Below are 16,167 nucleotides of genomic sequence, written 5' to 3' on the forward strand. Positions count from 1 at the left end.
AAGAGACCACGTCTCCTTCTCTACCCCATTCCTCCAGACATCCTGTGAATAATGTAGAAGAATTACGTGAAAGAACATTATATTTAGGAGATTATTTTATTTGCTTTCAATTTGCTTGTGAGCTAGCTGACCCACCCCCTTTGATTCCTTATATGGACTCCAATAAAAAAGACAACAAATGGTAATGGTAAAATGCTTTGGAGCAGGATATGAAATATAGATGCACTGCTTTAAACTTCTGTGACCTTTGGATGTGTGTTAGGCTTTGATGTAAGATTTGTGTTGCATAAAGGTTGCAAAAAGGTTGAATTTCATTAACTGGAAAGCAAGAAAAAACATTGATAGAAAAAATATCCATGCTTCGGCTAAAACCAAAAAATCTTTTTAAATATTTCTTTGATAGGTTTTTATCTTTATCTAAAGATTACTGTGTTAATAACATAGCTATTACTGAAGTAGCACACCTGTAGTGGCATGGGCGGAGTCACAGGTGATGGCAGACTACGAGCTGGTGATTGGTTCTGCTGCCTGTGGGGCGGTGACTGTGTTGGCTGGGTAGACCCATGATTGGAAGAAGTGGATGATGAGGTGGGACCAGACAACGAAGAGGACTGCTGTTGACTGGGGGGGCTTAGCTGATGGTGAGGAGACAGCTGATTGGTGCCCTGGAGGTGTGACTGTGGGCAGTGCTGTTGTTGCTGTTGCTGCTGCTGATGGTGCTGTTGCTGCTGGTGATGGTGGTGCTGCATTTGCTGAAGCTGCTGCAGGTGTTGGAGCTGTGAGTTCAGTGATGAGGTAGCTGTCAGTGGATAGAAAGAAAAAAATATATATAAATACACAGTTTTTAATGTTACTGCACAAAAATATGATTGTGAGACATAAATAAAGCAATGATAACATAGATGGAAAAATAAAGCAAGCAATAAGATTTATTTATATAGCTTCCTTTGGCAGATATTTAAATTCAAAAGTGTTCTTAGAAGTTTCAGATGAATTAATAATTAACTGGAAGGCAGCACAGAGACATCCAAAAAGTGTAATTACCCATTTCAGAGATATAATGCAAGGCCTACTTTGTACAAGTTTATTTATTTTAACATATTACATATAGACATACATCTATGTCTAAGTGTCTCTTTTCAAATTTTTTATTTTGTAGAATTTTCATCCAGAACCTTTATTTAATGGAATACTGATACCTTTTGAGGGAGTCATTTGCTATAGTTAGATGGTTTGAGTTAGAGCACCGAGAATTCACATACTGACTGACCTTTCAATCTCTGCCGGTGAGGAATTGCTAACTGAAAAGTCGGCCTGTTAAGCTCTCCTTTAGATGAATCTGATTCATCTTAAGGTCTAATGCACTATAGGCAATCTGGAGGTCAGAGAAACCAACAAGAACCTTTCTCCAAAGTTTCTCAGAAGTTTTCTGTTCTTCAGGTAAAGAAAATCTGAAATCTAGTTCCAATTTTAGATTCTATGTGCAAAAAGAGCAAGAGACATGAAATATGTGCTTCCATCAGTATTATCAATTCTCCCTGTGATGTCCACCTACTGTAATAAAATGTGGACTGCTGAAAATACTGATGCCGTAAATATCTTTGCACCAGGAGAATCGAGCAGGGAGAAACAAATTCAGAATTATTTATCCTGAATTCGGAATATCTTATACCAACAGAAGAAACAGTAAGACAAAGAAACAATAGAGCAGAAGAACAATAGATCAATATTCTTCTTGGAAGTAATATAGCGCGTATTGATAATGCAAGACAGCATTTGAGAGTATATGGAAGACAAGTGGGTGTACATAATTAATTGATGCACTTGAATAATTTAGCTGTTTCTCCCCCCCCCCCCCCCTTTCTGGAATGCTATGAGGAAATACATTGGCTCTGACATTTCTTTGATTAGTTTTGGTTGCTGCGGAATAAAAAAACTGGACAGGCGTTCGAATATTTGATCAGCAGCAGACCCTCTCTTCGTCTCGAAGAAATGCAAGAATCACAGGGAGGGGGTGAAAAAAAAGCACAGTCTCTCGACCAGCAAACAGCACACTTTTAAATTTCTTCTACCTCCTGACACATTGACACCTCTCTCACACCCTAGCATGAATTATATATATCATCTGCACTTGGAGAAAAAAAAAAAAGCCAAGAGTCCAATTCTCACTTGAAATGTTGGGGCAAGTTGTCTCACAAGCACTGACAGGGCCAGCATCTGTATCTCCAGTGAGTGCACAACAAGAAGATGTTGAGTGGTGTTATAAGCGAGGGAAGGCGGAAAGTGGTGGGGCAGTAGGGCTGAGGAAAGAGTGGGAGATTCATGTAGGGGGGTGAAAAATATAAAAGAGAGATTTCTGTCCAAAAAATTATCCAAACCAGAGGGAAGATCAAAGGCGATTGGCGAGTTTTCCTCTAGAACTGGGCATGAGGACTGAAGAAAAAGAGGGAACAACAAAAGAATATGAAGAAGCAGCAAAACAAATAGAGGGGGAATGGGAGGCGAGTCCAAACCCCATGTGGCCCTATTATAAGGCCTCCACACGCAGGTAACTGCGTGCTTTAACAGCGGTGCTTTATAAATTCTGTCATGTTGTTAGGGCTGTCGGGACCACTGACGTTCGCTTCCCCTCTAAATGGGAGTGCAGCTTCATCAGGGCTTCTGGCTTCAGTGCTTAATCGGAACCCTTTGCTCGGGCTAATTGTCTGCGCTTCATAATTAGAGTGGAGGTCAAATGGATAGCTGCTTCTAGGAAAGATGCAGGGCACGAAAGGATGGCATGTTCTTGAAATGTATTTTAAACGCCCAATTAAGTCCCACTTAGTTGCCCAATCAGTTGGCATAGATTGGAAATGAAAACGATGCAGGTGAACAAGAGCGTTCCACAGAGTTCTACACTTAGCCCGCTACCAGGTACCGCTACCAGGTACCAGGTTTTGTTCATTTGTGTTCATTTCTAGAACACACAAAATACCTACTGGACGGTTCCCCTGTACAAAGGCATATTTCTCTATATAGTATTTATCTACTAGAACCACCATAAGCCTACTAATTACTGTTGTATTTAAGATTATATTTAGATAGTTGGAACATTCTTTAGATTACAGCTCCCAGTGGATGCACCCTCACGCTTGACATGTTTCTATGAGTGAACTGCTGGGAAAAACTGAAGAGGGTTGCACTCTACTCCCATATAAGGTCAAAAGTGGTAAAGAACCTTAATGCCGTGCACAGACAGAAAGGGGGCTGTGCGTACACAATGTTCTATGAAGTACAGACCCATTTGCTACACGCAAGGTTCCTTCTGCTTCTGTTCTCTTACCTACTAATCACAGAAAGACAAAAAGAAACTCTTCAACATTTTGATGCCCGGCTGTCACCCTGGCAAAGATAAGACGCCACTCACTCTGTGCTTATGTGACACCTTTCACCTGGCGGCCTTCTACATTGGCTAATTTGGCCGCCACTTCTTATAACAGAACATAAGCAGAAAAAAAAACATTACATCCTGAACTTTGCTCTGTTTAAAAGTGTCCCACCTCCCTGCCCTGAAAGCAACCCCCCAATCCGAGCTTCTCCTTCTCTCCATACCACTGTTTCACCAGCGTTGGAAATCTGTCGTGGAGGAGCTAGAGTGCAGTTGTCTGGCAAGGATGAAGTGACGCTGATTGTCAGAGGTCAGCAGGGTAGGTCAGCATAGCCGCCGTTGTCAGGCGAGGGGCTATTTTCGTTGTTCCTTTGTCGTGCAGGAGTTGGGTGGGAGGCAGGCCAGCTACCTCTCATTACCCAAACACCCCTCTGGTCCCCTACGCCCCCCATTAGAGCAGTTTCCTCCTCGGGGTTAGATTTTGATGCTCTTGTCGTGAGCGTGTGTCCGTGTCAGATTGCCTCCAGTCTTGGGTGTCCAGCGTCTCAGCGGTTTATTGCACTTGTGCCGGGGTGTGTGTATATGAGCATGCGACCTCATGAAGCTTCATGTCAGTCCTTAACATGCCGGTAATGCAGATTAACCTCACAGATTAAACGATCATTTGGATAAGGTCTTGGCAGCCACTAGAGGAGAAACGATAGCGTGGTTCATGAGTGGCTAATCCAATTTTGCTGCTTTGCATGTTTTAGACAGTGCTGTTGACCAGAACCTTACATGACAGAAGAACATTTCGTGCTGCATTTTTAAGCTTGTACAACTACGTGTCAATTCGAGCCTACAATGTGACAGGACTAATCCCAGGCCAATGTATCCCAAGATTCAATGCGTGCCGGTGAGTCATTTACTGGCACACAGTCTAATATTTTGGAGGACAAAGTCTACAAAGGCTCAACCTTCGCTGACCACTCTATTCAAAACCAAGGACCCAGTCCTGAGATAAAAACAAAGTGCAAAGGTTTTAACATGGTGACAAACATGATATTTTTTTCAAATAAACAAAAAGTTTAGCTATAGCTAGCTAAAGCTATGAACCCGGCACTTTCCCCCCTTGGACAAGAGAGCTCCATCTCTCTCATTACTGCTGCCCCTGATCATACCTGTTTCGGGATGGTATGTGCACACACACACATACACACACAATCCAGAAGCGGAGTAAATTAAGGTACAATCACAGGGACGAGTGCTTCCCTGCAGCTAATGAGCCCATCTTTGGCTTGTATTGGATTGTAAGTCGCTCTGGATAAGGGCGTCTGATAAATGCTGCAAATGAATCTTGAGAGATCTGCTTTTGATGACATGGCAGAATACGGATAGTGCTGTAGGTATTAGTTTTTTTCTTTCTTTCTTTCCTTCCTTCTTTCTTTCTTTCTTTCTTTCTTTCCGCTTTCATTCTCTATTTGCTCTGTGCATTACATCCCACCGTGGGAGTAAACTGTGTGGCTGCTCAATGAGGCAGAGGGATAATTACTCCACCAGAGAGGGTGAGGAGCGTCTGCAGAGCTGCTGACTGAGAGCTAAGACAAAAGAAGGTCATTCTCAACCACAGCCTCACAGACAGTGGACACATGTCACCAAGCGTCGCCAGGCATGCTTCAACAGTGTTTTATTTACCAGTGTCCACACATTCATGACTTTACAGTTGCAAAGTTGCAATGTTTACAGTTGCCAACTATGAAATGCGCTCTGCTATGTTTGATTTACTCGATTAATATGGAAACCTTAATGCTATATTATGTCTTTAACAGTGATCCCATAAATCCCATCCTAGCAAAAGAAGACAATAGTTCTACTGCATAGACTTTGCCAGTAGTTGATGTTACAAACAAAACAAATTAATATATAGGATATATATAGCCATTTATATAATTTTTTAGCTATATTTGTATGTAATGTAATATATTATGCACCCCCGAATTAACATAAAACGAATCACCACTTATCTTAAGCATCAATATGTCATATTTTGTGATAAAATTGCCCAAAAAAAAGATTTATCCAGATAACAGAGGTTTTTTCCACAAGACAGTGGAGAGTATATCAACGTTCCAGCAGTGCTGAGGAAGAGCTCAGACAGGGGTTCAAAATCGAGACAAGTGGACCAGGGAGGTTTAGGAGTTTGAAACAAGCTGCTTGTAGGGATTCGAGGATAAAGCTCCCACTTTTTGATGCAAGATGCTATCAAAGTGTATTAGTGTTTTACAACGTGCTCACCCAGCAGGAGGGATTCTGGAGAATTTCGGGGACCCTCTTAAGAGTTCAGAGCATTAAAGGAAACATGACCAAATTCAAAACCTCAGCTTTGTGAAGCCCTTTTGAAGGGAAGACTGAAAGCAGTCTGAAAAGGCAATGTTCTTAAGAATTATTTAACCTTAATTTCTTATTTAAGGTTTTGTTTAAACCCATTTCCATAAATTATCTATAATAATTATTGTGGGTATGGATGGGAAAAAAACTCGATATTGCAATATACTGTTGTGCTCTCTGTCGCAATAAATAATCAATACACTAACGGCCAATATCGATATTTTATTACAACACAAAATTATTCATTTACCCGTTCAGTGTCACTGTCATTACCCAATAGCTACCATTCTGTTTAAGTGGCTCAAACAGCGGCCGGTGAAGAACAGTTAACTAACAACAACAGAGAAGAAGCACAGAGAATGCCAGAAAATAATAAAAAACAAATCAAAGACCCACCCACTAGTTTCCACTCTAAAGTGTGGAGACACTTAGGGTTTTACGAGAAATGAAAGTTATCTCATTTATGACCTCTCCTGTTAAAATACATGAGCACACACACACAGTACAGCACTGGACCAGTAGAGTCCAGGCCGTGCCTCACGCCTGACCAGACACTTCACCGCCACGTCAGAAGCACCAGCTCCTGGGTTTCGACCCTCTCCCTGTCCGCCTGGCCGGCCGAGCGTGAGCGCGGTGTCCGGGGGTCGTTAGCCCACACTAGCGGTCCCAATCAAGTGTAGCAGGGCCTGGCGGTAAAGAGCCTCATGCAAAATTTATGCTCACGCGGATGTTTGCAATGGGCGGAAAAATCAATAGCGCCGGTCCCTGATGTGCTGGGGGGACTGAGTGCTCCTTGACTGACAGTAAAAGCATCAGGAGATTGAGGAGTGCAGGTCCTCCACACCTCACTTCCTCACCAGGGGACCTTTTTTTTTTTTTCAAACAACAATTCTGCTTAATGCAATTACACCAAAGAATCAAAAAGCAGAGGATGACAGAAATAAGGCAGCATGTCGTTCAAAATACGCACAGTAGAAAAATGTATAAATAAAATACGTATTGCGTAACATTAGAGCACCTTTGATTTTGAGCCCCCAGGCAGCAACATTACAGGTTTGTTAATTGAGGCCTCGCTTATGCGCTCCTGCCGGAATGAAATGATTTTCACATAATGAAAAGACAATGCAGGCGTGAGCAGGACATCACAGGGGCCTTTGTAGTGTTTCGCACTCTGCTGCTTCTCGCCTGCTCGGGCTTTTGAAAAGTGTGCGTCTCTCTCTGTATGTATCAGTGCACATGCGCCCAACGTGCTGTGAACGTACACAGAGAGGCATCCAGACAGACAGACAGACAGAGATTTTGCTAGGATGAAATAACCCCAAACAATAGGATTTTCTCCCCGCTCCTCCACCCCCCAACCCCATCTTCCCTTCTTTAATTATTCCCTTTGCTTGTCTCAGTGAGCGCGTAAGCACTTTCGCGGCGCGCATCGCACCCGAGAGCACAGCGGCTGAGCGCCCCGCCGTTGTTGGGGGTTCTAAGTGACATACTGCGCCTTGTGATTTTTAATGCTCTTTAATACTTCCACAACAGAGAACGGCAACACGAAGATTTCGGGAGAAAAACCCACTTGCCACGAGCAAAATAAATAAATAAATAAATAAAAAAGATCAACCAACCCCTCAAAAATATATCAGATACGTACAAATTAGCGCATGCAATGCACATTGTGTTGACAAGACCTTCAGAGGTGAATCCAATGAGGTGAGTAACACATTTTTTTTTTTTAACACGGAGATGGGCAAATTACCAATTACACATGAAAAGAAATAAATATCCGTTACACGTTCCAGATATTTCCCCCTCCTGTCTCTACAGACTGTTTAATATAACCTTTTTTTTTTTTTTTTGCCCGGCGAGGTCTTTTTTTTTTGCCGGTTTAGTAGTTTCCTGCTGCATCTCATATGAGATATTCGAGGGCCCCGTGAACAATGTATGATGAATGAAGTGGCGCACTACTTATACGCTTATCGTGTTCACTGACGAGCAACAGGTTCAGCAGAGGGCAGAGGCAGTAAATGAAATTCCGCAGTGGGACAATATATCATCAGGTGAAATGTATGCACCCTAAACTTACAGGCCTCTGGGCGGGTGCGGACAACGTGCACACTGAGGAGAGGAGGGAGCTGTGAGCGAAGGAAGAAAATTGGGGGGAGGATAGGAAGAAGTGAGGGGGGGGGTACAATATATGCTATTTTCTTATCAATTCACCTTTATTTTGGAGGGGGGTTGGATTTTGCGTTGTTAGGATATAAATGGAATGTGCCATTATTTAATGTTCCCCCGATGATCTCGCTCAGCAATGTAGCCTACTGTGTGTTTTTCCTGGGTTACATGATTTCACACTGGGGCAATAAGCAGCTTGTGTCACTTCAAAAAGTGCCACATGCGCTCGTCTACAGAAGGGACAACAGTGGAGGAGGTTCATAAGGAGTGAAATAACTCTGATATTATAAACATTAATATTTTATTAATATTACATACAATCTCATTCATCCATCATGTAATCTATTCCTCAATACATGCATGAAAAAGTTCATCCTGATTGGCCGACAAATTCCATTTTCTAAACTGGGTTTTTTATTAACATTTATCTTTTGCTGTATTGTCTATTTATATATTTTTCATTTGACTTTAATCAATTGTACAGACAGGACTAGGTTCTCTGAATAATGCCCAGTGCCTAATATAATAAAGAGAGCATGCAACTCCAGAAATTCTATGTTAAAGGACATGTTAGTGTACATTTTGGGAAAGCATAGTATATATTCTCTAATGTTATATATATATATATATATAATCTGTTTATCTCAGAAGTTCAGTGCAGGCATGCTTATCTGTAGAGGTGTGGAGAGTATGTTACGGTAAGTAGGAGGCTAATCCTGTTATCGCCATGGTACATGCAGAACACACCGGACCACCTCTGTTTGATTTCACCTCTGAAGAATTAAAAGATGGGTAATAGATAAAAGTGGAGGAAAACATCCTGAGAGATCACAAAGTAAGCAAAGAAAAGACAGGAAGGACAGAGAGACGGAGGAGAAACTTGAGATCTTTACAGATGAAAGTGAAAGGTAGAAATGTCTTCTTCATCTGTTTTTTTTTTTCTTTCTTAAGCCAGTGCAGTGCTTATCCCTCCTTCTCTGTGATGAGTAATGCACTTCTCCTCTCCTCTCACGCCTGCGGTCTCCACAGAGGCTACATGATCCCCCTCTGATACGCTTGCAGTCGCTGCAGCAAGGACCCCCCAGGGACCATTACACTCTTCAGAGCCTCCTGTGAGCCCTTCCTGGCCCCTCACGACACCTCCGCAAGAGCCCGCAAATCCGAGCCCCCGGCCCCTGAAAGCATGGCTATTAATTAAAGTAATTAGGCTCTTGGCTAGCAATTAGAAACCACAGAGAGCTTTTAGCAGCTGCCTGCCTCCTCAAAACCCTCCCAGGACTGGGGGGCTTGGTTTCCACACCATCTGCTGACTAAAAAATGACCACAGGCTCTTCGGTTTCATGCAATCGGAGACCAATCTGTTAAAGTGACCTCCGCCCGACCTTAGAAAGGCATAACCTCCACCTATAATTGTTTAACATTATTTTTTTTACCATTGATATGAACTGTCACCTCAAGTTCATATGTTATGTCCTTTTGATTTATCCACGATGCAATGATCCCAAATGAATCATTTCCAGTTGTGTTTTAAAGACTCATATCGATCTGATTGGTTTGTTCCTGAGGTGAATGGTGTTACTACATCGGCGCTCGTATTTGTATTGATAAACTGATTCCTTCACTATTGATGAGTCGGTGAGGCTGTGAGACCTCCTGCTGAATTTATGCGGGTCTGTATCGATTGGCTGGTAAGCCGGTAATGATGGGGCGTAACTTTGTATTGATTTATTTGGTGAATTCATTGTGTTTATTTTTATTAAGTAATCAAGACAATACTATTGACACAGCATGTTAGTTACAACAGAAAGTTAACGAAGTCACCTTACTGATAAAATTACAGATGTGGACAGTAACTCTTAATATAACTCTTGTGGAAAACATCAAAGTCAAAAAATGTCTCAAAAGTGGACACCTGGTGTAAAAGTTCAACGTTCTCTCTCACGTGGCAGTGATGGCCTAGTGGTTAAGGAAGCGGCCCTGTAATCAGAAGGTTGCCTGTTTGAATCCCAATGAGGTGCCACTGAGCAAAAGCACCGTCCCCACACACTGCTCCCCGGGCGCCTGTCATGGCTGCCCACTGCTCACCAAGGGTGATGGTTAAATGCAGTGTGTCACCGTGTGCTGTGCTGTGTATCACAATGACAATCACTTCATTTTCTCTCTGTACCAACTACAGAAGGAGAGGAGAAGGGCTAGCATTCATAAGCTTCGGGGGTGAACACAATTCTACATTGTTGGCAACGTGTGACACTGCCATTTTCATTCTGGTTCACTCCCATGAAATTACCATTAGCATTTCAACCCATGCAGAACATAGATAAATGTTGAGAGAAAGGGGCCCAGTCCCTGACTTCCTGACACAAATGCCAGGGCTACAAGATTTCCATCTCTCCCTCCTTCTCTCACACTAGCTCGCTCTCTCTATCTTCCACTTTCTCTGCTGCCTTGTCTGATATTTCATTTAAACGTTTAGTCAGTTCATTTTTCTCTCACCAGCCATGTAAATCACTAATCAATTTCCATTTCTACTGCTTGACGGATCACAGGCGAATGCTGGTAAATTATACTTCATCAGTCTCTGGCAGACCTTTAGTATGAGGAGACCACTGTTTTTTTTTTCCCACAAACTTTTTATTTGATATGTTGCGTATAACATTCCACCTATAGATTGCAAGTAATAAATGTTATTAAATAATGAATATTGATTAATGTAATTAAAGTACTAGGTATATTGTGACTAATTTTAATAATAATTCGTATTATGTTTGTTTGTTGTAATATTATTTCTTATTATATTTTATCTTAAATATTCTGTCATATTATTAATACAATATTAAACACCACAATTATGTAATTAATGGCTTATTATTTTCACACAGTTTTTGTGTAACAATTACAAATGCATGATTTTTTTGGGTGTGTTGCTAGGATGTCTCAGGCTCTAAACGGTATGTCCAAGACGCTCTGAATGTATATCCCTTCATCTGTCTTAAAAATTCTTTCATTCCATATTTGAGTGAGCATGGGGACAGAGGGAGTCTCCGACAGTCGTAATTTGCTGTTATACTTCAGGAGTTCTCCAAATGAGAGCAGCCTGGAGTTTCTGAAGGGAACGTGTTCCAAGTGATTTGTTTAATTTAATGCTGGTTTGAAAGGCTTAAGTCATTTCAGGCCTCTCTGCACCACTTCTCCAACATAAGAAAAGCACCAGGTGCGTCCTTCTAAAAAAAAAAAAAACATTTATTGGCACCACCCAATTATTTAGCAACTGGCAGAATTACCATAAAATATGCACCGAGCTGGGACAAGGGAAGGGAGAGAACAAATTTTTACAGAAATCCAATCAAAACTGCACAAGCACATTTCTACTCCAGCTTTGTGTCCTGAATCTGTGTTTGTCCCTTTCCATTTTTTGCCTCTGGAAAGGCAAGATGTTACATCCCACTCAATAGAAGCAGACAAAGCCATATCCGATTATCATTATTATTGTCTTTTTCCATCCTCTATCCGTCCCTCCCTCCCTTGCTCGCTCTTGCTTTGTGCCCCTTTTGCCTCAACTCCGGCTGACTGTCTGGAGTGACAGTGCCACCAGTCAGACAGAACGCAACAACATGTGGCAGGAGTGGCGTTTTGGGAGCCCGCTACAAGATGAAAAATGCCACAAATATGCCAAACAGCAGCAAATACAATTTGTGAAGGGCACGATTTTTTAAAGGAGGGCAAATGCAACAACCCTTTTCACACATAATTTGTTACAATTTCAGTAACGAAAATTGTATAATGTTTTTTCAAGTGTACACCGAAACAAGGACATTTGAATTCCTCAGTTACATTTCATGAGACCTGCACAAGTGTGTTTTTGTCTGGTTCTGTATGCATATATGAATATGAATGTGTGTGTTATTATGTATCTGTAGATGTGTAGACAATGTACCTGTACATAAGCTTATGTAAAACCACACATACACACAAACACACACACACGCATGCTCCAGTGTACATTACAGCCGTTGTTTCTCTTATCGCCTCTCTCCTCCCCTCACTGTCAGCGTCTGCCAGCTACACACTCACACGCTGCTTACTTAAGGCAGACCATATAAGAGGAAGGGGGGGGAAAAGAAGAAGAAACTGCACAATATCAATGGAATATGAGAGATGAGAAGCACGATTTCTGCTGGGATTGTCTGGCAAAGCCCCCCTTCTCTCTCTCGCTCTCTCCTCCACCTCCTCCTCATCTTCAGCAGCACCTCTCACTCTCAATTATTTGGCTGCTGTCACAACAAATCAATCAAATTACCGCTCAGAGACTGAGTGCAGGTGCTGCTAGCGCATTGTGAGTCACATTAGCTCTGAAACGTATGAAGTCTACAATTTTATCACTCTTATTTATTTAATGCGCCCTCTGTCTCTCTCGCTCTCTCCCTGGTGAGCTGCTGTACAATGGAGGAAAAGGAAGAAAGAAAAAAAACAACTTAAATCATTAAAGCACACTGTGGAACGCAATCTGTGGGGAACACTTCAAATTAAACAGGGTAGAGGGAAGGGTGGGGGAGGCATCAGGACGGAATCCACATTAATAAGTCCGGTCAACCCCCTGAGAGGTCTGTCTCCCAACTTTACTACAGCCTGACGTGGCCTCTGGGAGCTCTGGGAGCAGGAGGCTGTTTATTGTGAACGCAAATACATAAGCAAAGACCGACCGTTGTAATTTACACTAAAACACCCAGGTCATAGAACCAGGCATTCTCCAGATTCACCATGACCTCAGTCTGATTTGTAAACCATCAAACCATCAGTGTAGTTTCCCCTCGAGCTTGTAAAGAATCAGGACCATGGATAGTGTCCATCACTGAAACAAGATCTACAGCTGGGACGCTGAGGTCTATTTACACTCTTCGTGGGAGAAGCACCATAAAGTAGCCAGTAAATCTATTGATTTCCCTTCAAATTAGTATCAGTATGTTTAAACAGAGGCTCATTAAAAGGTTGAAACACGAGGTGAGGGTCTGAATAGATCCGTCGGGGGTTCGAAAGGACAAATGCTCGTAACACCTGGCATTAATGGGCTTGGCCTGCGTCTGAAAGTGTGTGCGTGTGAGAGTGCGTGCGCGCGCTCTGGTGATTCCTTCCGTCATTCAGCCTCCATTCAGGATCCAAAAAATGCCTCCGTTCAGCCAACCATCCTTTAAATCTGACAGGCTCACCTTTTGCCTGTCCCTTCACTCTCTCTCTCTCACTCTCTCTCTCTCTCTGTGTATATGTGTGCGTGTGTGTGTGCAAGAATTACTCCCTCATGCAGAAATGAAAGTCTCCAGGGCTTTTCCAGCTCCTTGCGTACCCCTTTACCCCCTCATGGCAGAGCCAGGCTGTCTGGCGCGAGGCACATTAGCATCCTCCTGAGGAGGGGCGGTGATGTAGTGATTAGGCCGACATGTCGTCTCATTAGCGTACATGAGCAGGGCGTCGCTGACAATTACTTTCCCGTCCCTGAGTGCCGTTTCATGTTCCTGGCGGAGGAACCGTCGGAGCGGCGTGCTCACCTACCCATCAGCCCTTTCTGCACCCACACACTCTGCTGCTTTTTTTGATGTAGCAAACCAGGCAGGGTTAACAGAAGGAACATGGAGCTCTCTAAGGAATCTAAAAGGGTACAACACAACATTATAATGAAGCCTGTGTATTATTATCTTACATTATTACCGGGATACCTTGCAAAGCATGTCGCTGCTTTCAAGGGTTCAAGCGGAACGGAAAAATCTAGAACATCACCTGGGACGTTGCCTTAAACTTATGTAAGTAGGTGAGCTGCAGTCATGCAAATGCTTCTCCACTTCTTGTTGCTCTTCCTTTCTCCTCTTCTCCTTGTTCTTCGTCTTGTATTACAGGACATTTCTCAACATTAATCATCCTGACAAAATAACGAGCTACAACCAGTGCCTCTGTTTACGGCATCCTCCGCGAGACGCAGCGCCGCAGGCCGCCGCTGTTATTTAGGCAATGACTCCTGGCCGCAGACGCTCCTATCACAATGACTGCTATTCATCACGCAGGAAGAAGCCTGCCGAGAACACGGCATCACCTCGACACCATTCCCCAACCCCCCCACCTGCCCCGCATATTCATCCTCAGAGCGTGTTCCTTTTCCAGCGGCGGACAGGAAGGGGAGAGGTGTGGGGGCCGGCTAAAAGGGTGCGACATCGGATAACTTGCCAGAGATGCAGAGAGTAAAATTGTGCTTTGCTCTTGAAAATTCCTCAGGCTTATCTGCCGTGTCTGGGGTCGGGGCAGCTGATGAGCAGATTCAGGGTCGCGATGAGCTTACAGAGCTTAAAAACAGACGTCGGTAAAAGAGAACCTGTACCGACGGCCTTGTTTATTGGTGCAGTCTTCTAGTATTCAAAATGTGGCCAGCGCAAACAGACTCATTAGCGCAATGATTAGCTGATTTAGCGAGGTCATTACACTTAAATACGGAATTCCCATGGGGTTTTATAGAGCGCTCAATTACACCAAGTGTTACTCAGAGTTCAGGCCGGGGAGCCAGACCAGCTCAGAGTGGGGAGAGGTGTCTGTACAGACATGCCTAGTCGTCGTGCCCTGGCCACTGCCTTTAAACGTGTGATTAATCAGGCCTGGAGCAGTGTGGCACTGGTGCTCGACTAAGGCTGCCTGACAGAAGTGCTGTGCCAGCAGCCCTCAGTCATCAGGGGCCTGATGGGTGAGGACAGGGCCGTGTGGGAGTGTGACATGTGGCCAGAGGGGCCCTGGACACAGTGAAGACATTTAACTTCACTCGCCACTTATGTCAGAACGTCTCTACCGGACCTTCTGCAACATTCCCTCGACCCTTAGCTGTCCTGGTGCGCTGGCTTGTCAATATGAGTACTGAGACAAAAATAGCAGACATTAGTGGTTTATTTAGTCTTTTTTCCTGTGTAATGGCTCCCTTGGCAATCCTGTTGAATTGTTATTTCTATTCTATTCTATTACAACCTATTTAAATTGTGCACATCACTAGAAAATTCCATTTACCCATTTAGCCAATAGCTTAGTCAATTGTTATACTTTTATTTTTAGGCTGTGTAATATATGAAAATATCATATTGTCACCAATTTGAATATATATATATTGAATATACTGAATCCACTGAATCATTTAAATTATAGTTATAATAACAGTTTTAAATTGTCATAATTAAATACACATATATAATTGTATGTATGTAATAAGAGTTAAGATTTTTGAAATAATTAAATGGGTGCAAATAAATTGATTATCCTTAACTCAGTTTCTCGGTCATATAAGGAAGCACCACTGGATAAAGAATGATTTTGAAAGGTAAACAAGCAACTTTATCATGGAACTTTAAACTATGCCTTCATGAAAAAAGTAAAGAAAATAGACAGAACATGGGTTTAAAAAGTACATGGCAAGTAGAAAAGCTGCTGACACTTGAGCACCATCTTGGTATAAAAAATGCAGACAAGTTAACATCTTTATATTATATATCTTATATTATATATCTAGATACTCGTAATGCTTCAGAAATGTACGAGTAAAATACATTGATAAACCAATTGCTATCAGCATTTTATGTCATCCCAGTAAATATCAGGGGCATACAGAGATTTTCAGGTCATATTGCGCAGGTTTCCCCAGGCATAATTAATGTGATGCTCAGCCCCTTCCATTTAGAAACTTCTATAAAGAACAGGCAGACCCATGTGGGTGCATTATTCCGGCCGAGAGATAGGTTGGGCAAATTGAGGAGTACATTTTTTTCCTGGTGGGATAAGTGTTTATTGAAAGCCCATCCGGCCTGATCTGATGCGTGTTGTTATTTATGCATGTTTGTGTCCATTAAGCTTTCCATCACCACTTCTCCTCCACTGAAGCATCCTTCCATCCATCCTTCCATCCATTTCCTCACTTTTGAGGCCAGCGGGCTCTACTTTTTTCACCAGCCAGGGCATTATTTTAATCTCTGGCCTAAAAAACCTACTGCTTTACATGTACTCAAACTTAAAACCTAGCATTTTCTGGCTGGCATTAGCAGCGCCACTCATCTAAGATTTATGACTGATGGCCCTCATTCTAATGGTATAAAAGAGACAATGTTTTAAACATTAAAATGAAAACCATTTACAACTGTGATCAAAAGAGAACACTTTGCCATTAAAGTTTAAAAAGCAAAGACGCACATGGACACGTGGACAAAGAGCGCAAGAGACAGAGAGAGTGCGAGGTTGAGGAAATGAATGGTACC

The 16,167-nt window shown here is 42.6% G+C and overlaps 1 protein-coding gene across 1 annotated transcript in view; it reads right to left on the reverse strand.

Annotated features, from left to right (window-relative positions):
* pou6f2 (POU class 6 homeobox 2) overlaps positions 1–16,167 on the reverse strand; it is a 78,651-nt gene that overhangs the window by 36,539 nt on the left and 25,945 nt on the right. Inside the window, exon 4 of the mRNA XM_028969593.1 lies at positions 465–799. Coding sequence (XP_028825426.1) covers positions 465–799 — 335 coding nt within the window. The remainder of the gene's footprint in view (positions 1–464; positions 800–16,167) is intronic.

The sequence above is a fragment of the Denticeps clupeoides genome, chromosome 2 (genome assembly GCF_900700375.1).
Source record: "Denticeps clupeoides chromosome 2, fDenClu1.1, whole genome shotgun sequence".
NCBI lineage: Eukaryota > Metazoa > Chordata > Actinopteri > Clupeiformes > Denticipitidae > Denticeps > Denticeps clupeoides.